At 54.1% G+C, this 24,677-nt stretch overlaps 1 protein-coding gene across 1 annotated transcript in view; it reads left to right on the plus strand.

The window, feature by feature from the left end:
- The first annotated feature begins 1,854 nt into the window (after positions 1-1,854).
- Positions 1,855-24,677, plus strand: part of SFRP1 (secreted frizzled related protein 1) — a 44,685-nt gene continuing 21,862 nt past the window's right edge. The window contains exons 1-2 of the mRNA XM_081220961.1: positions 1,855-2,893; positions 7,880-7,957. Coding sequence (XP_081077087.1) covers positions 2,368-2,893; positions 7,880-7,957 — 604 coding nt within the window. The 5' untranslated portion in view covers positions 1,855-2,367. The remainder of the gene's footprint in view (positions 2,894-7,879; positions 7,958-24,677) is intronic.

Raw genomic sequence — 24,677 nt, forward strand, 5'->3', positions numbered from 1 at the left:
GAAATGTACTGAGTTTAGGATTCTGGGGTCTTACACCCACACTCCCTGTATTTCTCAGGACAGTCATGTCCCTGGCTTGCCCCAAGAGGCCTCACGCTAAGGCCATTTGAGGGTGATCAGTGGGAAACAACAAGACCTAGGCTAGGCCCTGCCATGAACGGATTTGTGAGATTTACTCCTGACTCGAGAACCCCCGCCCCAGGACTGGTGGAGGTGTAGTCACTTGGACTAGTTTCCAGAATTTTCATGGTGGGCAGACCCAAGTCCTCCCACCATTTGGGGAGACAGTGCAAACATGAGTGAGAGCTGGGCAAAGCCTGGATCCAGAGGTGACAGGATGTTATCTGCTAACACAACTCTTTGCAATGAGTGCGTAAACAGACACATTTGTCTTGGGACTGAGGGCCTGCCTGGAGGAGAGAAAAGGACCCCTACCAAACTGCATTTTTCTCTAACTGCCCCTTGAATTGAGTCACAGTTGCCTGGTTTCCTGAGGTCTATTCTGTGTCTGTGAAGAATGTCTTCCCCAGCTTCTGGGGCTCAGCATTACCAATTGTTTAGGGATTAACCCTTTGCCACCCAAAGACTTGCTCTCCCGCCACCTCTTTGCCTCCACGCTGCCCCTCTTGTTTTAATGCACCTTTCATTAGCTTAGAAATGACAGAGAAGTTGACCATCGGCAGTTGCTTCCTGTGTGCACAGTGGAATCACCGTCTCGTGAGGGGCACCAGGGCTTTAAGAAAATAGCCTCGCTTCTTCAGAAACTCTAGTCGTTAGACTTGGAATCTGTCCATCAAGAAATTTGGTCTGCAGAATCCAAAGCAAGCTTCCCCAGAGCTTTACAAACAAGCCGGCCCAGCAAGGCAGCGCCTCCTCCGGTGTCTGCCTTGAGCTCGGAGCTCTGTGGCCATTTGCCACCTGGGGTGGTGACACACTGCTCAGATGTGGTCTGCAGCATTCTTGGCCGCCCTCCACCCCACATTTCAGGACACAAGCAGTGTGGAGACCCAGTTAACCTCAGGAACCGCTGTTGCTGTCTCCTGCCCCTGGGGTCAGGCGTGGTCACACTTCAGGTCCCTGAAGCTTGAGCCTCCCTCTGAGGGTCCCGTTTGAAAGATACAAAGAAGCCCCAGGAACTCTGAGGTGGCAGTGGCAGAGGGACTTCACTTCCCGGGGGGGCTGGATGGGAAGGATGGGCTGTTTCTGCTAAGACTTCCCTCTTGCTTCCTGCTTTAACGGAACCCCTGGTCTTTTGACTTGAGGTCCCTGGGCCAGCTCTGAATGTAGCATGTGTGCCTGAGTGATGGACTTGATATTTACACAAGCCACGCTGATAAGTGCACATGTGTTTTTAATGTTTTGGCTTTCTAGACCACAAACATGTCAATGTGCATATGCGTGCACACACAGACGTGCTCTTGGGCTGGGCCCTGAGTAGGGCTCTTTTTTTTCCTCTTTTTCTTTTTTTAAACTGTTCTCCCAAAGTTAACACCTTTGTTAGCACCCTTTCCTGCCACACTGCCTCCGGTTGTCGGAGGGCCGTCATCCGGTTATCCCACCTGGAAAGGCGCTGCCTTTTTAAGCCAGCAAACAGCCCGACGACACCTTCGCCTGGCCCTTGCGGGAGCCGAGCCCCACGGGCTGGGGGTTGAAAAGCAGACCTCCCTCGCCGCAGCCTTCCTGAGCCCCGGTCTGTCGGAAACGGCCCATCTTCGTCTGCAGCCACAGAGAACAACACCGAGGAGATGGGCTGCTGCGTAAAGTTAGGGAAAAGTGTTTAAAAAAAAAAAGTCTTGATTATCTCATGGACTTGCAAGTACTGTTAAGGTTCCTTACTTTCCTGCCATCTGACTCAAGTTAACAGCAGCATTAAACATCGTCTTTACCCACCACACGCTTCTCTTCGTCCCCAGTCTCTCTTCCTTTTTTTTTTTTTCCTTCTTTTTCTCGTTTTCCCCCCTTCTTCCTTCCTTTATTTATTTTTTGGTTTTGTTTTTTAAGGGGTGTTGACCTGCGCTGAGTTCTAGGGAGCCGACCCCTCCCGCCCGCGAGCCGATTGGCCGGCCACGCGGGTGACTGACGGGCGGGCCCGGAGCGCTCGCGGCGGCCGGCGCTGATTGGCCGGCGCGGCTCGGAGGGCTCGGCCGCGGGAGCGCCGGACACTCGGGTCCCGCCGCCTCGGGAGCCGGGCCGCACTCGGGCCGCGCGCTCGCCTCCCCGCGCGAGCTCCCCAGGGTCGCCCCGCCAGCGCCTGGCGCGGGTGCGGACGGCGCCTTTTGTGCCCGGGGGCTCCTGGAAGTTCGCGGCGGGACGCTCGCGGGGAGGCGGCCGAGGACGCCCCGCGTCGCAGGGGCCGGGGCGCCGAGCATGGGCGGCGGGCGCTGGGCCGCGGCGGGCGCGCTGCTGGCGCTGGCCGCCGGGCTCCTGGCCGCGGGCTCGGCCAGCGAGTACGACTACGTGAGCTTCCAGTCGGACGTCGGCGCGTACCAGAGCGGGCGCTTCTACACCAAGCCGCCGCAGTGCGTGGACATCCCGGTGGACCTGCGGCTGTGCCACACCGTGGGCTACAAGAGGATGGTGCTGCCCAACCTGCTGGAGCACGAGACCATGGCCGAGGTGAAGCAGCAGGCCAGCAGCTGGGTGCCCCTGCTCAACAAGAACTGCCACATCGGCACCCAGGTCTTCCTCTGCTCGCTCTTCGCGCCCGTCTGCCTGGACCGGCCCATCTACCCGTGCCGCTGGCTCTGCGAGGCCGTGCGAGACTCGTGCGAGCCCGTCATGCAGTTCTTCGGCTTCTACTGGCCCGAGATGCTCAAGTGCGACAAGTTCCCCGAGGGCGACGTTTGCATCGCCATGACCCCGCCCAACGCCACCGAGGCCTCCAAGCCCCAAGGTGAGCCGGGGGGTTCCCGGGGCTGTCCGCGCTGCGCCCCGGGACTGGGGACGTGCTCTCGGCCGTGCCCGACCGCCTTGAGAGCTACCGGCCCGTCCGAGGTGGTGCCCGGCGGGGCGAGCCCCCCGCGCACCCGGTCCGGGTCCTGGAGCCGCTGTCCTGGGATCCAGTCAACGCTGAAACAAAGCCTTAGCTCTGGCTCCCAGAAGAGCTCTTCTGACCCCCGCGAGGGAACCGAGTCCCTATCGGAGTTTTGAACCCCCCAGACGGGATGGGCCGGGGGAAAAAAAAAAACCCAAACCCCAAATCTGGGAAGCTCAGAAAGGCCGAGCATATGCTAAGGTGCAGCTTTGTTTATTTTCTTAGGTTTGAGAAGGATTTTTTTTTTTTAAAAAACGCTTTCCTTAGCTAATCATTCAGCCAAGGAGCTCCAGCACTGGTGAAGAGCTGGCCGAGCAAAAAAGTTCAGAAATTGCGAGGCTTTCTGTTTCTCTACCCCTTTCAGTTAACAGCTTGGGGAAGGTTTGGGCGGGGGCGGGATGGAAAGGCTCTTCTCTCTCATTCTTGCATACCCCCTGCTTCTCTCATTTACACAAATCCTCAGGTAATTAGAAAGATAAAATTGTCATTAGCTCATGGCTCAGCTCCCCTTGGGGAGCGAGGCTCCGCAGATGGGAGGCTTTCCTAACAGCCCCAGGGATGAGCCGGAGGTTCTTCTCTGAAACCCCTTCCACTTAAAGGGCAGTTCTTGGGGGATGGGGTGGGGGGGGGAGGAAAAACCATCCCGGGGAGGCAACGAAACAGAACAAAACAAGTTAACAAGCAAAGGAACCAAAACAAAACCCCACAGGACAAACAAGCCAAGGAAAACAACCCAGCACTGTGGCCTGACTTTTAGAGGAGTGAATGCAACCCCAAATTCTTCGGAAGCGGAGTTGAGGCTCAAAGAGGTGGAAGGCGTCAGGGATGGGGAGCCTTACCCAGGGCGCCGAGCAGAGCGGTCCGCATCCCAGGGGTTTTGAGGAACGGGTTTAGGATGGGGGGAAACCTGCTCATTGCTGACTCAGCTCACCTCCAAGGGATGCCAAAGCACAAAGGTCCCCCGAGGGGCGTACGCCCCAGAGTGAGGGCGGGGTAGTCCCGGGAAAGGGCACCCCGAACTTTGAATGCCCTGGCTTATTACAGGGAAGGAGGAGGTGGTCCAGAGGGGCGGGTGTGGGGTGGGCAGGGCAGCGGCCTGCCTGCGGGGGCAAGGTCTGGGTCCAGCTGCTCCGCCTTCCTGGGGGTCCGCACAGAGTTCACCTTCGGGGAGGCGCAGCCCTTTGAGAACGGGAGCCGAGCCGTTACCTGGAGCGCACAAAGCGCTTTGTGTTCTGTGCGCGTGGAACCCACGGGATTTTCCTTCTCCCCGTTCTCACTGCCGGCGGGCAGACTAGCCCAGCCCTGCCCCCGGAGGCCGCGGCCAGCTCTGCTGGGGCTGAGTCCACCCCGCAAGTGTCCCTTTTCTGGTACAATCAGCGACGGAACCCTTCTGAGGGGGACGCCCTTCCGACGGGAAGGTAGGGGTGCTGGCTGGGTTGCCTACTTAGGAAGGGACGAGCATCCTCCAGCTCGATGCCCCAAAGGCAGGGGTGGCGGAGTGGTGGTAGGGAGACCAAATACGTGCTCTCTTCTTGGAGCTTTTGACTCCTTAGCTGCTGGCCCACTTGGCTGCTCCCAAAGTCTGCCCCTTGTACCATCTCCTCTCCCCCCTCCATCCCAGGAGTGCTCAGGTAGTCACCCTCCTGAGACCAGCTGCACACAGAGAACAGTTATGAAGGGACCAGTCCCGTGTGGGATTTGGGACCTGGTTCTCCCCGCCGAGTCTCTGGTGACAAGCTCTGCGGGAGGCTCCGCTGCTAACCCAGGACTGCGGCCCCTCAGTGGGAGGGACGCCCTATAGGAGTCAGTCCTCTGGGGCCGAGTGGCCACTGACTGTCAGCTGAGCCCAGAGGTGGGAGGGAGGGTGTGTGTGTGTGTGTGTGTGTGTGTGTGTGCGCGCGCGTGTGTGCGCGCGCGCGCAGGTGGAGACTGACCAAACTCCTGGTCCTTGTAACCTTACGGCTGGTGGCTGCAGAATCAGAACTGGTACTTTTGGAGGAGACCGAGTATACATGCCCTACTTTTATTCTTTATTTCTTTTTATTCTGTAAAATTAAAATGGAATTTTCAAAGCAGCGGCATATCTCTGCATGCTGCAGGCTGGTTTCTGTTCACATACTTGGACAAGCGCCGTTTGGGGGTATTGAGCAGGGCTTTGGGGCCGCATGTTATTAAAGATAAACTTGATAATAAGAATGAGTGAAGAGACACTCCCCCACACCCCCAAAAGGCTGATGCCCAAGCTGCTGCGGCAACTCCTATGGGAGAGGAAAACTGTTTGTTTGTTTGCTTGTTTTCAGGAAAGTTATTTCTAAATTTTGCACTTGCATTAGACCTGTACATTCCCAGGCCGATAAATTGTCGTTCCTCCTCTTAGCCAGGTTTTACTGATTCAAGCTCTGCGAACAAGCACATACTTTTAGTTTTATTTTGTTGTTGATTAGGCATGTTGTGCGGTAAAACAGCCTGGCTGTTTTAGTCACAGATCGAAGAGGCCACGATGCACTCATTCTTCCCGGGAGCTTTCCTTAGGGTCCCTTCCCCGTATTGAAGAGCTGGCCAGGGAAGACCTGCTCTCTGTGTGTGTGTGTGCGCGTGCGTGCGCGCGCTGTGTGGGGGTGTGTGCTGTGTGCATGCGTGTGCGTTGATTTTTAAAAATCCACTTACTCTTGATTCCAGTGTTGGACTTTCCCTCCTCTCCCTCAAATATTGATGAAACACAAAACCTTTTGGCTTTTGGTTCTTTTGCTTTAAACATTATTTCAAATACACCTTAAAACAGCCATTTCGTTCTGCCTCTCCGATGGATGACTGGGTGGATTTCTCCTGCTCGGGCCGCCTGCAGGGCCCCCCAGCACAATCCAGAGAGGCCACAGATTAATAGCGCCCTACACAATCTAGAGCTGCTCCACAGTTGGCTGTGAGAAAAGTCGAGGTGGGTGGGGGCAAGCCTTGCGAACACGCAGAACTCACTCCAGCCAGCTCCTGCCCGCCTGGGAGATGCTGAGGGCCAAACGTAGCTGAGCCTGGGGCCACCAGTCGGATAGGGGAACTCAGAGCGTCCAGACAAGGTGATGTGAGTGAGCGAGAGGGAACCCGGTGTTTGTATTCGGATAGTCCTGCCCTGCTAGTTGTTTGGTCAAGGTCACATGCATAGAACTTTGCAATGTGATAACTTCCACTAAAAAAAAATAACCCAAACAAGGAAAGCCCCAAAGCACAGTCCACACTCCCGAAGTAGGTACCACGGTCCTTCCCATATTGCAGGATTTGCTTTCCGTTTTTCTCCCCATGGAAGCAAGAACCATGATGCAAAATTCTGGGTGAATTTTTCCCTTTGGTCAGAAACACGATCTCTGGAATCCAATCTTAAGTTCTGGCTGAAAAGCACATTTCCAGCATCCGGGCCAAAAGATAGCCCCATGGTCTCCTGCTCGGGGCGTGGCTGTGGTTCTTGCTGCAGGACTCTGGATGGAGTGCGGCCCTGGGCACAGAGTAAAGGTGGGACAGGGATCTGTCAGTAAAGACTAAGGTGTACGGCCTCTGCTGCACCTCACTTGGATGTGTGTGGGGGTCACGCATCACCTCCCTGGCGCTGGGGACCAGCTGCGTCCTGGGGGACGGCACTGGCCCCGGAGGACTGTGCAGCTCCCTCCTCATCCACCGTGGGAGGCTCTGCCTGTTTCTCTGAGGCATAGAAGTGCTCGAAGGTGAAGGAGATGAAGGAGATGCCGTCAGAGGAGCCACGAAGAGGGAGGGGGAGGAGGAGGATGAAGAACCTGAGTCGGAGCGAAGGTCACTCAGTGCCCCGTCCTCCCTGGGGGTGACTGCGCCCCCAGCGTGGCCGGGCATGGCCTCCACCAGTGCTGTGCCAAGGTGGAGGGCCCTTAGAACGTGCTCCTGCTTTCCTGCCTCATGGATAAAACTCCAAGTTGTCTGATAGATGATGGAGGTGACGGCGGGACGGCGGCGGTGGTGACAAGCCGCCTTCCCTTCTGGCGATTCCACTGGGCTGCTCTCTCCCTGCCTTCCACGGAGCCCCCTTACCTCCCAGGGGTCTCTCTAGCGTCAGCAGCATTTGGCTGGCAGGACCCGCTGGCCCTGGCCTCCGAGGCCTCCCCGTCCCCCGGGGCCTCAGCTGCCCCCAGTGGCCCCCATGCCTGCAGCACACACACCTCCTCTTCAAAGCCCTTCACAGTGTGAAAACGCCTCCAGAGGGTCTCTCCCATGTCCCGCCAAGTCCTTCCCTTGGGCAGCAGGGCTGGTGCCGTTCCCAGCCCCCACCAGCTTCTCCTGCTTCCCGCCCCCGGCAGGAGCTCAGTGCAATAGCTCTCCTGGGGAGGGGTGTTCAGGGCCTGTGGTTGGAGTCTGTGAGTCTGGCTGATTTTCTTTCTTGGCTCCTAGAGAGCTGGTCGGATGGATCGGCCGTCTTGTGGGGAGTTTGGGAACAGGAAGGGGGCAGGAATCAGAGGGGATATTTCAAGGAGAGGGGAGAACAGGGGACAAACAACTGGGGTAGAAGTGTTTGGTTACAAGTCAGCTTTTCCTAGGGACCCACCACATCCATCAAGCCGCGACTCATAGGACCCGCCCCATCCAGCCTCACATCATGTTGGTTTTAATAGTTGTACCGTATTCAACAGCTCGAGTCCCCAAATTTTCAAGAAACTATGCATCTGTTTTGGGCTCCAGGACTCGTCTTTTCTCAAGTTGCCCTATCAGAAATTCCAGAAGACCTTTAACTCCTTTCAGCCCGGTTCCTGGGCTGATCTGGGCCCCAGGGGCAGATCCTCCCTGCGTTCCACCGCAGTCACTCAGCTCCTGCTCTCCCCTTGCCCTTCCTAGGCACGACGGTGTGTCCTCCCTGTGACAACGAGCTGAAATCCGAAGCCATAATCGAGCATCTCTGTGCCAGCGAGTTTGGTAAGAAAGCGTCCCTGGCCACCTCCGGGAGGTCGGGCATCCCTGGCTGCTCCCATTCCGCATCCCTGGTGCAGAGCCTGTTGGAGCATCTTTTTGGGGATGTGTATTCTCTCCCTCCATTCTCCCCGGACAGCTGCTCTTCTCAGGCAGATGGAAGACCAGATAGGGTGGGGGAACCGGCCGGTTTTTATGAAAGTCCAACTTGGCTTCTGTTCTTCCGTGTGTGGGGTCGCTGGGCAGGTTTGGGGGGACCTTCTCGAGGAGTGGAGGGAGGCAGGCTTGGGGAGAGCTGTAGAGGAGCTGGGGGAAACCGGGCGGCTTGGGCCGGCCTCTCGGCACAGCTCTTCTTCCATCCACCCCTAGGTGTCAGCACCACTCTGGCCAGGATCTGGGAGGGGAGCATCCATGTGCTCAGGGCACTGCCGGGCGGGCGGGTAGTGGGTGCGGCGGCTCTCAGGTCCTTCCAGGCCAGGAAACTGACAATCCCACAGCGAGGGGTTTTCCTTCCCTTCTTCGCATATCACTCTGGGCTAAAAGGGACTTCTGGATCTGCACTTGCAGCCCTAGGAGAAGGGCTGGATGTGGCCCCGGGGGCTGATCTCAGGGAGCCTCTCAGGGACGGTCCCCGGTAGTCTGCCCCGCAGAAGTCCGAGCTTCACACACCTTGGGAGGCTGTCCTCTGGAAAAGTAGATGTGAACTGCATCCTTTTGAAGGGCCGACTCCCTCTAGCCTGCCTCGATTTTATATGGATGCTGAGAAGTGACTGCCGCCAGGCCTGCTTTGCCAAGGACAGGTTCTCACGATTCTGGCCGTTGTGTCCCTGAGGCTGGATTTCTTACAGAATTCCTCCCAGGGAAAGCATGATGGTAACGTGAGTCTTTATGTCCATCCAGGGCTACCTACTCTGGGTTTTCACTAACCAAGCATAATAAAGTACATGACAGGGCCTCGTGCTGGGAAAGTGCTGTGTTGGAGAGCTGCACACGTGTATGTGCGCACATGTAAGCTGAAGGAAATGGTACATGTGACAGGTGTAGTCTCAGGGTATTTGTCGTTGTGACTGAAGGTGGGAATTGGCGAATTCTGACCCTTTGCCACGGAGAGCTTCTTGAGAATGCACACGTTTTTCGTGCCCTATTTCCACATTAAGTATCTCTCTCTGCCTTCTTGGTTCTTGGTGAATGACCTCCGGGACGATTTCGTCTCCCAAGCGTTCCACTGCTTGTGTCTGAGTCACATCCTTTGTTCTGGTTGCCATTTTAAATGAACTCAAATAAATTGTAGAGGGACCTGCAGCAATGTTCCCCAACTCTGATGACCCTTCTGTCTGATGGCGGTGACACTTGCTGGTTGAGGCTCACACCCTTGCTCCATCAAGGGGAGCCCAACGCCCGGCGAGGCTGGCGGGTCTCTGCGGCAGAGTCTGCGCGGCCCCAGCCTGTCCGAGTCACAAGCTTTCCTTCCGCAAACGGCGGGAGATTCCTTCCCAAAGAGGCATTTGGGCATCGAGAAAAAGGCCAGAAATAAAATCTCTCAGAAGTCCTGATGAGAAAGAAGCCTTTTGCTGCGTGACTGGTGGGGGGGGGTGGTGGCAGGAAGAATCTCCTCGGATGTGGCTGTTATCCCGAAGCATCCTTCCTTGCGGGGGGCCGGGGGCAGTGTGGATAATACTCAGGGGCCGCCTTTAGATTTCACTGACCCTCTCCCGATAGTGTAAATCACCAGTCACTTTTAGAAGTCGACTCCCTGACGTTTCAGCAACTCCAGGGAATCATATTAGAGCCCACTCTGAAAGGTAATATATTTATTAGCTGATGTTTTACGTTCAGATGACTTCTCCCGGGACTGCATGTGCGGAGGACGCGACGCAGATTCAGTGTGTCCAGTCATTGACTGAGCCACGCGTCCAGTCGGTCACTCAACATTTCTTGAGTGCAGAGCTCTGTGCTAGATACCGTGTCCTCAGATACGGACCTAGAATAGACGAAAATTTCATTAAAGAAATTTCTTCGCCCCGACCAAACACGAATCCGTGATTTCCTAGAGAATCGTGGCGTCATAGAACTCACTGCCTGAAGGGGGCGCTGTGGAGACTCCAGGCGAAGGCTGTTCGGCAGCCGTGAGAAGAGAATCTGCATCTTCCCGTTCAGATTCTCAGTAACCCACCAACCTGCATTTGTTGGGGGCTTTAGTGGCAACTCGTTAAACTAGAGCCGCTCGCTAGACATGGGCTGAAGAAACAAACCTTGGGAAAGAATTTGAGTGTGAAGGTTGACCTTTGGGTGAAGGGGAAAGGTCTGGAGGGGGCTGGGGTAAGCCCCCTGGGGAGGGACATCCTCTCCCCGCGGCAGTGGCTCCCTGCTCCCTGCGTGCAGGCGCCAGGGTTGTATCTTATTTTAATAACCAGTCAGGGCCTGGGCAATCTGATTAGCTGTTTGGGACTGTGTTCCTTTCGCCTGGAGTTTGTCTCCTTCTTGAGTTCCTAGAACTTTTGAATTCTCCTGGATCCTCCAGGTCATCCTATCAAGTCCACTTATTTCACAAATAAGGCGTCTGACTTGCCCCACTGGAGTTCTTTTACTCGCTGTCACGCTGCATTCTCCCCTTAAGAGAAGATGAACAGCCGCTGGGCTCCATCCTGGAGGCACTTATCTCCTCCGTGCTTGGGGGTCCTGGATGCCAGGCTTCTTTATCTGGATGCAGGAGAGACTTTTATGGGTTTTCTGTGTGTCATGGTCTCATAAGGCAGTAAATAGGATTTTTTTTTTCCTCTCTCTCTCTCTCTGCAGGGGCTGAGCTCAGCTCTGCCCTTCTCGGCACCCTGGAGAATGCAGCCTTGTTGAGAAACTTGTTTCCTAGCTCAGCTCATTTCAAGTAAGGGAGGTAGTCAGCCACGCTGATGGGATTCAGTTAAGAGACAAAGAAATGCAGCAGGGCAAGCTGACACACAACAGAGAAGAAAAAGAATGCTTTACTCCCTACTCTAGGGATCAAACTTTGCTTTAAGAGGCCCTGACATCCCCTGTGGGAAGACATCAGGTTGTTGGAAGGCTCCCCGGGAGCTCCAGGAACAAGGGGTGCTTTCCTTCTGGGTCAGCACGCCCTCGCCCTCTCCTGCCAGTGCGTCCTCAGACCCCTGCCGCCCCCGTGGAGCTGGGCCTGCCTGGCCCATCACCGGCTCCCCGGCGGCACTTTTTTTTTTTTTTTGCCGTGTTGGGTCTTCGTTGCTGCGCGTGGGCTTTCTCCTAGTGGCAGTGAGTGGGGGCTACTCTTCTATGCGGTGCACGGGCTTTTCATTGTGGTGGCTTCTCTTGTTGTGGAGCACGGGCTCTAGGCACTTCGGCTTCAGTACTTGTGGCACGAGGGCTCAGTAGCTGTGGTGCATGGGCTTAGTTGCTCCGCAACATGTGGGATCTTCCTGGACCAGGGCTCGAACCCGTGTCCCCTGCATTGGCAGGCGGATTCTTAACCACTGCGCCGGGCGGTGCATTTTTAACTCTCTGGCAGGTCTGCTTGGTTCTCTCCACCCCTGCACTGTACCTCCTCAGTTCAGAGCACATATTCTGCCCCCAGCAGGGAAAAGCCTCAGTAGAAACACCTGTGGGCTGATGCTCAGGAATGCAGCTGGATCAGCCTGGATCAAGCACCAGATGTGTGACGGCCAAAAGTTAGATGGTGCAAAGTCTCTGGATTCAACATGGCGGCCAGGCTGCCTGCTGTGCTTCAGTGAGAACACCCAGCCCTGCTGCTTGTTTTCTCTCTGCTTTTCCTGCTCCATGACAACAGGGTGCTGCTGTTCTCCCTTCGACAGGTCAATATATTATTTGCAAGCTGCCACACTAGTAATCCTGCTGTTAACAACTCAGCACCCATAGCTGTCTTTCCTTCAGCTCAGCTTATCCCAGGGATGGGGGATCTGATTTATAATGGCTGTGAGGTTAGGATCCTGCCTCTGGCCACTCTCTCTAGCTTCTGGATCTGTAAACACCCTTAAGCTTTCCTGGTAGAAATGTGTGGAATAATATACTTCTGCTAAGACAGTTCAGAGCTTCCTCTTGTACTGGCCTCTCCTTTTTTTTTTTTTTTTTTTGAGAGTTCAAGTGGCCACTTCTTTAGCCCAGTATTTTCTGGTTGTGGAAAAAAGATTTCTTGGCCCCTAGAAATTTTTCTTGCCTTCTGGAAGCATTTTTTTCCCCATTTATATGTTTCCTCATAAAGAGTAAAACTGTACACTGCAACACTAAACTGAGTCAAAGAGGAAAGAGAAAAAAATTGGCTCTCACCATTAGTGTTTGGGAGTATTTCCTAGAAGAAACATTCTCTGCGGTTTCTGGACCTTCACTAATTTGTTCTCACTCTGGCTCACTCTGCTTTCAAGGTGTTTTGGCTGGGCTGCTGTTTGGAGGTGCATTGTTTGATTTCTTGCAAAAAGGAGGCTCAGCCTTTCCAAACTAAACCTTGGGTTTCCTCCCACAGAGGAGGAGATGGTAGCTGCCAGCACAGTAATTGCAACGTCTGTAAGCTGCTTGAGAGCAGGATCTGTCTCTGATACCATATTTTACCTAACGTTAAGACACCCATTGATTGTGAGACACACCATCCATCACGTGAGATGCCCCGCCCACAGAGAAAACATGCTTCACATTAAAATGTGAAGAGAATCTGTGTCTTAAAATGAATAAAACAGGGCCTGTGTGTAGTTAAATCGTCCTTGGTATGGTGTCTTATCCGCGGAAGGCATAAAATAAAAGTTCGTTGGATGTGTGAATGACAGTGTGCGGGAGGTAGGGAGATGGAAATTCGCCTTTATTTTTTTTTTTTTGAGTGGTTTAATTTCCAGTTTATTTTCTGTTAAAGTAACTACAACCTGGTTTTATGTTGCATCATCTTAAAATTCACAAAGATGAATAATATAGGAATTTTTTAAATCCAAAAATATAATAGAAAGCACGCATCTGAGTACAAATCCTAGATTTTCTACAGAGTGCATGGAAATGCCTTTCCTTAATGTTCACAATTGTTAAATGGGAACAAGTACATTTACATCACAAGATTAGGTTGTATTTAAGTGAGAAGAACAATGTAAAAATTATTTAATATTAAAATGTTCCCAGATGACTAGAAATTGGGATAATTTAGACTTACTTTTTAACTTATTGTATGGGTAGCCTTTTTTTGACCTAACCATTGTATATCCTCTTTTTTCACTATTATCCCATTCCACTAGTACTTACGGAAAACCGGTGAATAGACAAAGGATATTATTCTGGCAGTAGATGCACCTTGTAGGCAAAAAGTAACAGAGCATTGGTTTTATTTTGTTTCCCAGTTTTCTTTCTTTTTTTTTTTTAAATGAAGTATAGTTGATTTACAATGTTGTGTTAATTTTGGCTGTACAGCAAAATGATTCAGTTATATATATACATTTTTTAATATTCTTTTCCATTATGGTTTATTATAGGATATTAAATATAGCTCTCTGTGCTATACAGTAGGACCTTGTTGTTTATGGCCTTCCTTTTTTATAAAAGGAGAAAACGTCTTTCTGAGCGAGTATGTGTAACTTGTTTATTAAATTCGAGGGAAACTGCCTCCCTGTTTTGGGTGACTGAGTGTATATGTTAAAAAAAAAAAAAAAAGCCCTAATATCTAGAAATCTAGTTCAGTCAAAGTAAAATTAAATAGACATGGAGGAAGGAACTGTAACCCCGGGGTGGAGTTGACAGGCTGAAAACAACTGGTTTTTATTGTCAGTGAAGGTCTCTAAAATACACAGCCCATCCACAGATCTGGAAATAGCTGGAAGGAGCCGTATGGCATTTCACATTCAGGGAAACACGGGGTCAGAGCTTTAGGTGCCCTGGAAATGCCACTCCCAGCTCGTGGCCTGTGGCCCGTCCTAAATCCTTCGCCCGTGATGGGGGTGGTTTGTTCCGTGCAGAGGCCACTGCTGAACCCTTGAGGGCCTTTGCAGCCCTCCAGTGGGCTGGGTGGGTCCTGGTGGCGATTCCACGGCCTCCCAGTGGAGAGCTGGGGGCCTGGCTGGGGGAATCAAGCCCCGGGCAGTTTGGGCCGAGATCCCATGGGGACCACTCTGCACTCTGAAGCCATGTTGAGGCACGGCAAGGAAAAGCTGGGAAAAGAGCCAAATTTCCCCCTCTGGTGAGCACTCTGCACATTTAATTCTCTCTTGGCTGTACCTGGCAGGAAGATTCTTAGATAAGGCAAATGCCAATAGCAACACTTTCCTTTAGCATACTTGGCCCTGAGAAAGTATATTGAACTGAGAAAGGACCCAGAAACCCAGGCTCCACGGGTGGAGGCGGCACCCCTGGAGCTGAGTTCATTTCCCCCTCTGCCGCTATACGTACGCCGGGCAACACTGGGACATCTCAGAACCTCTCCAGGCCTCGGTTTCCCTACGAGGTGACACTAATACCCAGCATCGGCTTTGGTGAGGAACAGGTGAGCTGGTGTAAGGAACCCAGCCCCGGGCCCCGCACACCCGCTGGACTCGTTAACTGTTCATGCCGGGGGGGCTTGGCAAGGACGGGTGGCCCAGCCCTTTGTCCCCAGCAGATGAGGCCTCCCCTCACTAGAGGAGCAGGGTGTGCGGCTCCAAGGCGCTCAGTTGTTTCCAGCCCTTCCCTGTCTCACATCCTGCTGGAGTTGTTGCTTTCTTTGACCCAAGACACGTGGTTGCGGGGGGGCACGTGGTGACTGCTCCCTCTTTGTCGATGAGTCCAGCTCCGAAGAGGTTATTCCTTGGGACGGTCGGTTGCCAGACCGCGGGGTTTGGGTGCCCTTTGACGCGCCCTCCAACCTGCCATTCCGTGATTCTCCTGTTGAGTGGCCCCCCCTCACTGCCTTCCCCTCCTTTTTTAAAAAAACTTATTGTGATGAAATATACATGACATAAGATATACCCTTTTTTTTTTTTTTTTTTTTTTTTTTTTGCGGTACGCGGGCCTCTCACTGCTGTGGCCTCTCCCGTTGCAGAGCACAGGCTCTGGACGCGCAGGCTCAGCGGCCATGGCTCACGGGCCCAGCCGCTCCGCGGCATGTGGGATCTTCCTGGACCGGGGCACGAAACCGCATACCCTGCATCGGCAGGCAGGCTCTCAACCACTGCACCACCAGGGAAGCCCAGATGTACCCTTTTGATCCTTTTTAGGTGTACAGCTCAGTGACATTAAGCGCATTCACACTGTTGTGCCGCCATCGGCACCATCCATCTTTGGATATTTTTCTTCATCCCAAACGGAAACCCTGTACCCAAATGCTAACCCCCCTTCTCCTTCCCCCCAGTTCCCAGGAACCGCCACTGTGCTCTCTGTCTCTAAGACTTTGACTAGTCCAGGTACCGCGTGTAAGTGGAAGCCTGCACTGTTTGTCCTTTGGTGTCTGGCTTATTTCACTTAGCATCGTGTCCTCCTTATCATCTGATGTGTATGTAAACGGTCATGGAGAAGGGGAGCCAAGGGAAGGGTTTACCCTCAAGTTCACCTCTGTTCCCTGGAGCCTTTCTGGGGGTGGGTGGAGAAGGAGGGGGGTAGAGGATGAGCTGAGACAAGGGGGGCTGCTCGCCCATTTCTTTGGGTGCTGCCTTGCTCTTCCGTACCCCTTTGTCATTCTGAAGATCTGCTGAGCTGGATGGGACCTCAAAGATCAGGCAGTCCAGGGCACTCAGCTTACAGATGGAGGAAAATAAGACTCAGGTAAAGGAGTTAGTCATCAGATTGCCCAAGGCCACTCTCTGCCTGGCATCCCTTACCGTTTTTTGTTCCCAGCAGCTCTTAGCTGGGTAGCCAGTCTGGATTCCACACCCTTCCTCCTTCATGTCCCCTCATGCCCATCACGTTCCCATCCTGCCAGGAATGGGAGAGGAAGCTCTCTGGGAAGGGGCACTGGGTGCTCTCAGAGTTTGCCGGGTATAAATGGACGGATGTCTGTGCCTGACACAGGGAAAGAGCTCGGCGATCATTGGTTTCTTTGTGGAGGAGCAGGCGGTGCTGTTGAAGAGAAAGAACATAGGCTTCAGGCCAGACAGACTTGGATGAAATCCCACCTTTATGAGCTGAGCGACCACGAGAAAGTCTCTTAACCTCTCTGAGCCTGTTTCTATCACCTGTGGATGGTGATTCCTGTGTGACTGTGTTGGGAGGAGAATTGGGTCAGTCAAGCATGTTCATTTCCTGGGACATGGCGCCTGCTCCAGCCATAACCGTTATTCTCTCTTCTTATTGGGAAGAGTTGTTTCAGCATGGAGATTGGCCTTGGTAGGAGGATTCAAGCACTAATAAAAACAGCTAGCTTGGCACAAAATATTAGGAAATGGAATGGAATGTCCTGATGAATTTCTTCTTAGTAGAGGATTAAACTGGAGAAATCTTTTACAAACCCCACCGGGGAAAACTTTAAAAGGTTGATGTGGCTTCAAGGTGCTGAAGTTCACAAAACCAAAACCAAACCAAAACCAAACAAAAAGCAACCCTATAAATACTAGAAGTTAGACAGTCCGGGCTTTAGTGAAATGACACCCTAAAGTCACTCTAAAAACTGGAAGTCATCGGACAATGATGACGGCAGAATATGTAGGGCTTGGACTGAGCATTTGCTAATTCTAGGACACGCCCACTGAACTCTGTTCTTTTGTTTTTGAGTGATTTTTAGAAATCTTATTCCTGATGTGAGTTTTTCTGCTCATAATACTTTGGGTCTAAGAGAGACCTTAGAGTCCTCCGTGTTGTCCCCTTCTCCCAAGCACTGTCTCTGGGGCAGTTTTCACATTTTTTCCAGCAGCTGTGATATCTGTGATATGCACTCCCGTGAGCCAGAGAAATAGGCCATATTCAGAAGCAAGTGAGCATTTAAGTGTTGGCACATTTCTTCCAGTTTTTCAGAAAGGAGCCAGAAGCTCCAATCTGTATTTATTTTTCAAAGGAGAGCAAATGGCCAAAGAGATGTCAGGCCCTCGCTGTGCCCCAGCCTGCTTGGAGCAGCCAATTAAACATGCATTAGCTTTGGAAGGCTTCTCAAAGCCCTATAGATTGCACTTGAAATCTTTGTTTAGTCTTTCAGGAACACTGTCACATGGATGATTTATCAAAGAAAGTTGTTTATCTGGCAGTAAAATAAACTCCGGGCCTGTTCAGACGAAGATTTCCCGTGAATTTCTACCAAGGTAAACACTGGTAACTGGCAGATTGCAAATTCTGTGTGAAAGCCAGACGCATACAATAAATATTTGAGCTACAGATTTGCTGTGTCAGAGGCCCGTCCTGTCACCAACACTGTCACTCCCGCCGTGCCCCAAAGGACCTGGCCCTGCAGCCGGGCCGGTGGGCTGCCAGGCCCAAGGACTGGCAGGGCCCCTGTGTGCCGGAGCTGCCCCTGCTGCATGGGCCTCCCTGGGCTCAAGTGCCACTTAGTGTGGCACCGGGAACTTCCTGGTTCAGAGGGGGGCAAGCCTCAGTCCGGCTTCCCCCTGCATCACACCAACAGCCCATTCAGAAGTGGCCACCTTAGTTTTCTTTGCAAATAGACATTTGTTGAACCAAATTGGCAGGAGGCCGGGGCGTGTTGAATGATCTGGGAGCCGGGGCCGGGGCATGGTGGTCGGGGGTGAAATCACCTTGAAGATTCTGCTGAGCTTGAAGGATGGGGGCCGAGGGCTGAGACGCTTTCCCAGGGTCTCTGGCTGTGCGCGTTGGGGGTTGTGAGAGCTCCATTTAGGAGTACAGGGGGCAGATCCAGCCCTGTGAGGGCGGCACAGGCACGTGTACCCAGGACCTGGCTGAGTGAGGGAGGGAATGAACGGATGAATGGTGATGATGGAATGAGAGGAAACGGAGCCTTCTAGGTCTTTCTGAGGGAGATAGTGCAGCGGCTATTTATAGTGACTTTTCAGGGAGGGGTTGCTGAGTTATATACTGCTTGTTCTCAGACAGCCCTGGAGTCTGGAGCTTCTGGATCACCCTGGTCTTGGGGTCCTCATGGAAGGCTGAGTCTGAAGGTGTTTGTGGGTACCACCTCTTATTTAGGCACCATCCTGGGTCCTGCTCATCCTGATTTCCTTGGTGGGTCAGGGAGGGGAAGCCAGGACCCTAGAAGCGATGATGTCACCTGCGAGGGCTTTGGGGGCTGGGGTCAGGGCTCACGTTTGAGGATTGAGAGGAAACGGTGTTGGTCTTTCACGGCTGGAGGAGCCGTGGGTGTGTAAGGCCCGGCCATCCTGACAGCTCCTTAGGGATTTATGTGCAGGTAATGGATGCTTACTGGCCTGCGGTATTTAGGGGAATAAAGGAGTATTTCTTTAGGGCAGGAATTAAGGGAAATCCTTTACAGCAGATTCTGAAAGGATGTCTGTGAGTTGGAAAGAGATGCCAGAATAGTACTTTGGCAGAGGGGAAAAATTAGGAACCAGCTTCTCTAAGCAATGCTCTCTCTCCTTCAGGCAGGATAACCAAGAGGGATGTTCTCTATCCTGGTTCCTCCAGCCCTTCCGTCAGCATTTTCCCTGGGACGTTGCCTCCTGGGAGTTTCCTCAGACGTGTTCTCTGCTCTCAGTGAGCCCTTTGAAAATGAGCTCACACTGGTGTGTCTTTCACTGCAAATCCAACTGGCTCTGGAGACGGCTTTAGGGCTGAAGGAAGTCCCCACCTCCGTGGCTATGGCCGCAGAGCTAGAATCGGGGCCTGGAATAAGCACGTGAAACCCTTCAGGCTCCACTGGGGGCTCTTGGACCCAGGCCTGTGTCTGTGGCAGGGACGGCCTGTGTCTGTGGCAGGGATGGCCTGTGTCTGTGGCAGGGACGGCCTGTGTTCCTTCCTGTGGTCTCAGCTCCCCATCAGGTCCCGAACAGATCTGAGGACCTGGAGGATGAGGCAGGCTGGAGCCAGGCTGGTCAGTCCCTGTTCTCTTGCTTTAGTGCAGGGTTCCAACTCTCAGGCCTGTTAGGAGGGCAGGGTCTCCTGCGGGGGCTGGATACATCCAGGGCAGCTCCCTAGAGGAGATGAAGTTTAATGGAGAAAGTCAAGGAAGGCATCCTGGTGTCAGGAGGTGAGGGCTGGGAAAGGAGGTAAGACTCGAAATAAATAGTACTTAAAAAATTTTTTTTTCTAATTTATTTTATTGAAGTATAGTTGATTTACAATGTTGTGTTAATTTCTGCTGTACAGCAAAGTGACTCAGTTGTACATATATATACACGTTCTTTTTCATATTTTTTTCCACTATGGTTTATCACAGGATATTGAGTATATTTCCCTGTGCTATACAGTAGGACCTTGTTGTGTATCCATTCTCTATATAATAGTTTGCATCTGCTAACCCCAAACTCCCACTCCATCCCTCCCCCAGCCCCCTCCCCCTTGGCAGTGACAAGTCTGTTCTCTGTGTCTGTGAGTCTGTTTCTGTTTCATGGATACGTTCATTTGTGTCATATTTTAGATTCCACGTATAAGCGAGATCATATGGTATCAAATAGTACTTCTTAAATTGACAAAACCTGATTCGGGTAAATCAGCACAGGTAGAGAAGGTCATCTGTTGGTTCTGGCAGCTGACTCGGCGTCCTGTTCGGACTCGCTTTGGCCGAAACCCGGGGACGCAAGGGCTGAGTTGAGGTGTGAGGAAGGAGGTGGTCTTTCTGATTCCGGGTTCCCCGCTGGTAGGATGCTGGGGCCCCAGGGGGAGCAGCAGCTGGAGTGAGCAGGTGTGTTACAGGGGTGACCCAACCAGCATGGCTGTGGGTCCGAGTCAGGGATCCTGCTGGCGGGGCATGGCTGCAGGGGGAGTGTGGCAATCTGCTCTGGGCGACTGAGCCTACGAAGACAGCCTCTAACTTCATGTCAACTACAGCGGCTTCCACGAAAGTGAGGGGGCTGACTAGAGAGAAGTCATGGCCTGGCCTTTGTTCTGAGATGCGGAGGCTCAGGTGCCCACAGCGTGCCAGGTGCCAGCGAGCACCCAGTCTCTAGGGTGACAGCTCCTTTACTCTTGACATGCATTCGTTTAAAAACAGGCATATGACGTGTGCGTGTGTTTTCTTTTGAAAAGTCTAAGGATCTCAGAAGGTGGGCAGTCTTGCACAGATTTGATCCTACAGACGATTGTTGGGCTTTTGCGGAGGACACGGCCCTGCTTATACTTTAAGCTACGTATGCTGACTTTGGGATCGACAGACATCCAGAGGCAGGAGTGTTTGTATTGTCTCTTCCCAGAGCCTGGGAGGAGGGGAGTCCCCATGGTCAAAGCCAAAGAGAGCGCTGCCTCCTCTCTGCAGGTGCCCTGCCCTTGGTGAGGAAGGTCAGACCTCAGGCAGAAGATAGCTTTTACCTGTGCACATCAGGGGAGCTTTGTAGTAGGGGCAGTTCCGTCCATCCTTTTGTGTGCAGCCTTTCAAACTGCATTCTCAGTGAGAAGGCCTGCACTGAGCTGCCTTGAGGGGGTGAGCGGCCCACGTTATCAGGTCTCCATCCAAACGTGGTGGAGGTGGAGGTGGGGATGGTGTGTTCGGGGGGCGGGGTGTCTCTAGGTGACCTCATAGGAGGACCAGGGCACCTCACCCTCCCTCTTCCTGGAGCCAGCTTGAGGCCAAAGCTTCATCTGGGGGCTTCCCCATGGGGCTTCTGTTCTGCCTCTCGGCACCTGGCACCCACCAGTTCTGTGCCAGTCCATATGGTGTTCCCTGCCCTTGAGAGGGAAGTGAGCGGTTCACCCAGTCCCGCATTTGCGTTAGAGATGTCCTAAATGCCGGCGGAATTGAAGGATGTATCACGTGCAGACTCGGGAGCAGTGAGTGCGCACGACAGTGGTCATGCAGGATGACTGGGGTGTGCTTCCTACCTGCAGAAGGCTTACCGTCTAGAGGGGACAGAGGGGAGAAAACAGGCAAGTATAAGATCACGTCATCAACGCTGAAATCCCTGTAACAGGTAAGCGCTGGGGCCGTGGGAGCACAGGTGAGGGAGCAGGTCTTCCTGGGGAGGGGTCGGGACAGCTCCAGAGGGGAGGCGCCTTGTGCTGTCCACTGAAGGATTGATTGGAGTTTCTCACCAAAAAGATGGACATAGGAAGAATATTCTAAGTGGTGGACCCCTCCGAGACCAGGACACATAGGCATGACGTCATCTGTATATGGGGGAGTGGCGATTCTCTTTGTGGACAGCTTATAAGGCGTATGGGGGCGGGTATCTAGAAATGAGATTGACAGCGTAGGCAAAAGTCAGCTCAGGGCCCTGAATGCCATGCTGAAGAAAGGAACATTTGTCTTGTTGGCAGTGAGGGGCGTCAAGAGCCTATTTTAAAGTGAAGGGCTTGGGTGGAGAGTGGAGAGAGGAGGGGCAGGGGGAGGAGGAAGGGGAGGAGGGGAGAAGAGGAAGGGGGAGGAGGAGGAGGAGGGAGAGGAGAGGGAGGAGGGGAGGGGGAGAGGGAGGGGGAGGAGGGAGAGGAGAGGGAGGAGCTGGGGGAGGGGAGGGAGGGGGAGGAGAGGGAGGGGCTGGGGAGGGGAGGGAGGGGGAGGAGAGGGAGGAGCTGGGGGAGGAGGGGAAGAGGGGAGAAGAAGGGGGAGGAGGGAGAGGAGAGGGAGGAGAGGAGAGGGAGGAGGAAGAGGAGAGGGAGGGGCTGGGGAGGGGGAGGAGGAGGAGGGGAGAGGGAGGAGGAGGAGGAAGAGGGGGAGGAGGAGGAAGAGGGGGAGGAGGGGCTGGGGGAGGGGGAGGAAGAGGAGAGGGAGGGGCTGGGGGAGGGAGAGGAGGAGGGGAGAGGGAGAGGAGGGAGAGGGGGAGGGGGAGGAGGAAAACTGAAGGAGGAGGTGCTCATTCATCCAAAGCGTTGATGTGCAGTGCCTCAGGTGTCAGAGGTGAGAGGTTTAGGACAGGCGGGCCTGTGGGCTCAGGGCAGCGCTGGCCGGTGCCGGGCCACCCACTGCAAAGCGCCGCTGTCGGCCGTTCTGATGAGGTCGGCACGCGGCTTGGGCAGCCGGGCAGGCCATCTGCTGCGGTCAGGGCCCCGGGAGACTTCCGTTGGGGAGCGCGGGGCAGGAGCCTGAGAGTGCCATCAGCCCACACGCGGGTCACCGCAGAGCCGGTCGTTCCCGAGAGCGGCGGTCATTAGGAGCCGTCGTAAACTCCTGACTCGCTCTCCAGCCCTCGTTAGCGGCCAGGCGGGCAGCACGCTCGGCGCCTGTGGAGCCAGGCCTGCGATGGTGGGGCTGAGTCAACCCAGGGGTCCGGGGCCTCGTGGAGGGGGAGGCAAGAGGGGCTGCGGCCACAGGGGGGCGGGGGAGGCCTCGGCTGGGGTGCGAGTGTGGTTTGTGTGTGTGCGCATGTCTGAGTGTGTGTGGGTAGATCTGAGCGTGCTCATCTGTGCACAGTGTGTCTGCCTGGTGAGCGTGGGTGCCAGTCACCCCTCTGGGGGCTGAGTCTCCACGGCCGAGGTCAGGGGCCTCCTCCTTTCCCCGTTGCTCCAGAGAGAGGCCTTCCAGAACCCGCCGCCGATTCCCCGGACTCGGGAAGGCTCTGGAGCCTGGCAGGGATTTCTGGGCAGCAGGCGCGCCCAGGGCCATCTCTGCGGGTCGGCGAGCCCTCCTCCAGTCCCCGTGTTTTGTTTATTCCTCCAGATGCCAACCAGGCTGATTTTGTTCGGTTTCGGTGTTTGCAGCAAGTCCATTTAGAGCTGCTGCTTCTCTGGGCGAGACCACCTCCTCGGCAGATGCCAGCGGTTCGCAGGGATTGTTGTGAAGGGCATGGTGTAATCCCTGGGATATAAAAAGTCCATCCGGAGGAACAGGCACGGCCTGAGGTGTCATACAGGCCTGAGTTCAAGGCCTGGTCCCACCACCCACTGTGTCAGCTTGGGCAAGCCGCTTCACTGCTCCGTGACTCAGTTTACCCACCTGTACACAAAACGCAACCATGAAACAAGCTTACAAACTTCTGTGCGAGGAGATAAAGGGGGGTGTGACAGACAATCGCCCCAGTCCTGGAGTCCTGCGATGTGACCCAGCGCTGCCACTCAGCCAGTCAGTGACGTCTCTGAGCCTGTTTCCTTATTAAGCAAGTTGAAGGGGTCACCCTGATGACCTCTAAGGCTCCTTCCAGCTCTGAAATCTTATGGTTTTGTTCCGCAAAGTGCTGTGACTTGGTTTCTTGCTAAATTGGCACCTCCCTGCTTGCCGAGGACCTGGGTCTCCATCTCAGGCGCGTGTGGAAGAGCTGAGCAGTGAGTGGGAGGCCGTCGCGGAGGAGCTGGGTTGGGGTGCAGCTGTGGGACCCCCAGCCTGGGAGCGGCACTGGTCCACGGCAGGTCTGCATCCCCTGACGGGGCCTGGCAGGCTGCTGGGCGCCCCGACCTCAGCCCCTCTCCTGGACATGTCCCCCCGTGCTTCCTCAGAAACCCAGGGACAGTGGGGACCCTCTCCACCTGTGCGGGGAAGACAGCCTGGTGGGAGACCAGTTTGCAGGCACAGTACGGGTGATTTCTAAGGAGGACTTTCCAAACCTCAGAACTGATTTTCAATTCCAGCCCCATGATTTATCAGCCACGAGACTCTGGCCAACTCCAGTTCTCTGGGCCTCAGTTTTCTCACCTGCCAAATGGGGATAATTGAGTATACCTCTCAGAACTGGTGGATAAACCCCATGAGATTGTACTGTTGTGTCCTGGAAAGGACACACTGCAAATCCACCCCGAGCCTGTGACCTTGGCCGCAGTCCCATGTGCCATCTTACAGCTCTGCTGGGCAACCCTTCATGGCTTCTCTTCCCTAAAGCATTTCTAACCTAAGCCACACACTTGGCTTTCCTTAAAAAAGAAAAAATAAAATGAATGCATTTTACAGATAGACCAGATCTGAACCAGGATACTTAATGGTGATGGTTTTCTCAGAGGAGCTTCAAAGTAATATTAGAGGTTATTAAAATACATGCTGATTTCATCCCCCAGACATCTCTGGGTTCACAAGGGGAGCAAATCTTACCTGAAGACTAAAGTTCAAAGCATCAGGTGGAGAGGACGCTCAGAACGTCCGGGACTGAGACTTTGCGTCAGTCTTGTCCCCGAGAGGGGCCAGTGGCCTTGGCAAGCCGGGTGCAGACAGGGCACATCTGGGAACCTCTGTCCCTCAGTGGCCAGTGACCCGGGGCTTTGACTGACACCCTCTGCACTGGTGCCGGCCTGTGGAATGAGCACTCAACACCCCTTTGGCCCGTGGTAGCCAATGGTGGATACTTTGGGCAGCAGCTGTGAAGTGTCAGCAGGTAGGCTGTGAGCATCACTCCTAGGTGCTACAGGGTCAAAGTTGGGTGTTTCCCGCTTTCTCTGGGGCCTGGTGATTCTCTTCCCACTTCCTCCTTCAAACGACAAGGCTGTGTTTGCCTCTCAGGACCACAAGGGCCAGGAGGACCGTGGTTGAGAGAACTGGGACTGGCCTGTCCAGCCAAGGGAAATCGTGTGCTGTGTAGCTCAGGTAGAACCCGGCTTGCTGAGGAAACAAAACCTTGACCGACAAGGTGGTGGTGGGGTCCCCCCTCCCCAGGGAGCTGTTCACAGGGGGGATGGCCTCTTGCCTGCGAACCCGAGAGGCCTGCATCTGGCAGGAAGCAGGAGGATGACTTCTCCGGTCCTTCCAGCCCCACAGAGTCCGTGGTCCGCAGGCCACCTGCTGGCGGCACTCCTGCTGGTGGCTTCCCCAGGAAGGTGGCTGCGTCGGAGGGCGAAC

The sequence above is a fragment of the Mesoplodon bidens genome (assembly GCF_964165515.1).
Source record: "Mesoplodon bidens genome assembly, chromosome: 20".
In the NCBI taxonomy this organism is placed as follows: domain Eukaryota; kingdom Metazoa; phylum Chordata; class Mammalia; order Artiodactyla; family Ziphiidae; genus Mesoplodon; species Mesoplodon bidens.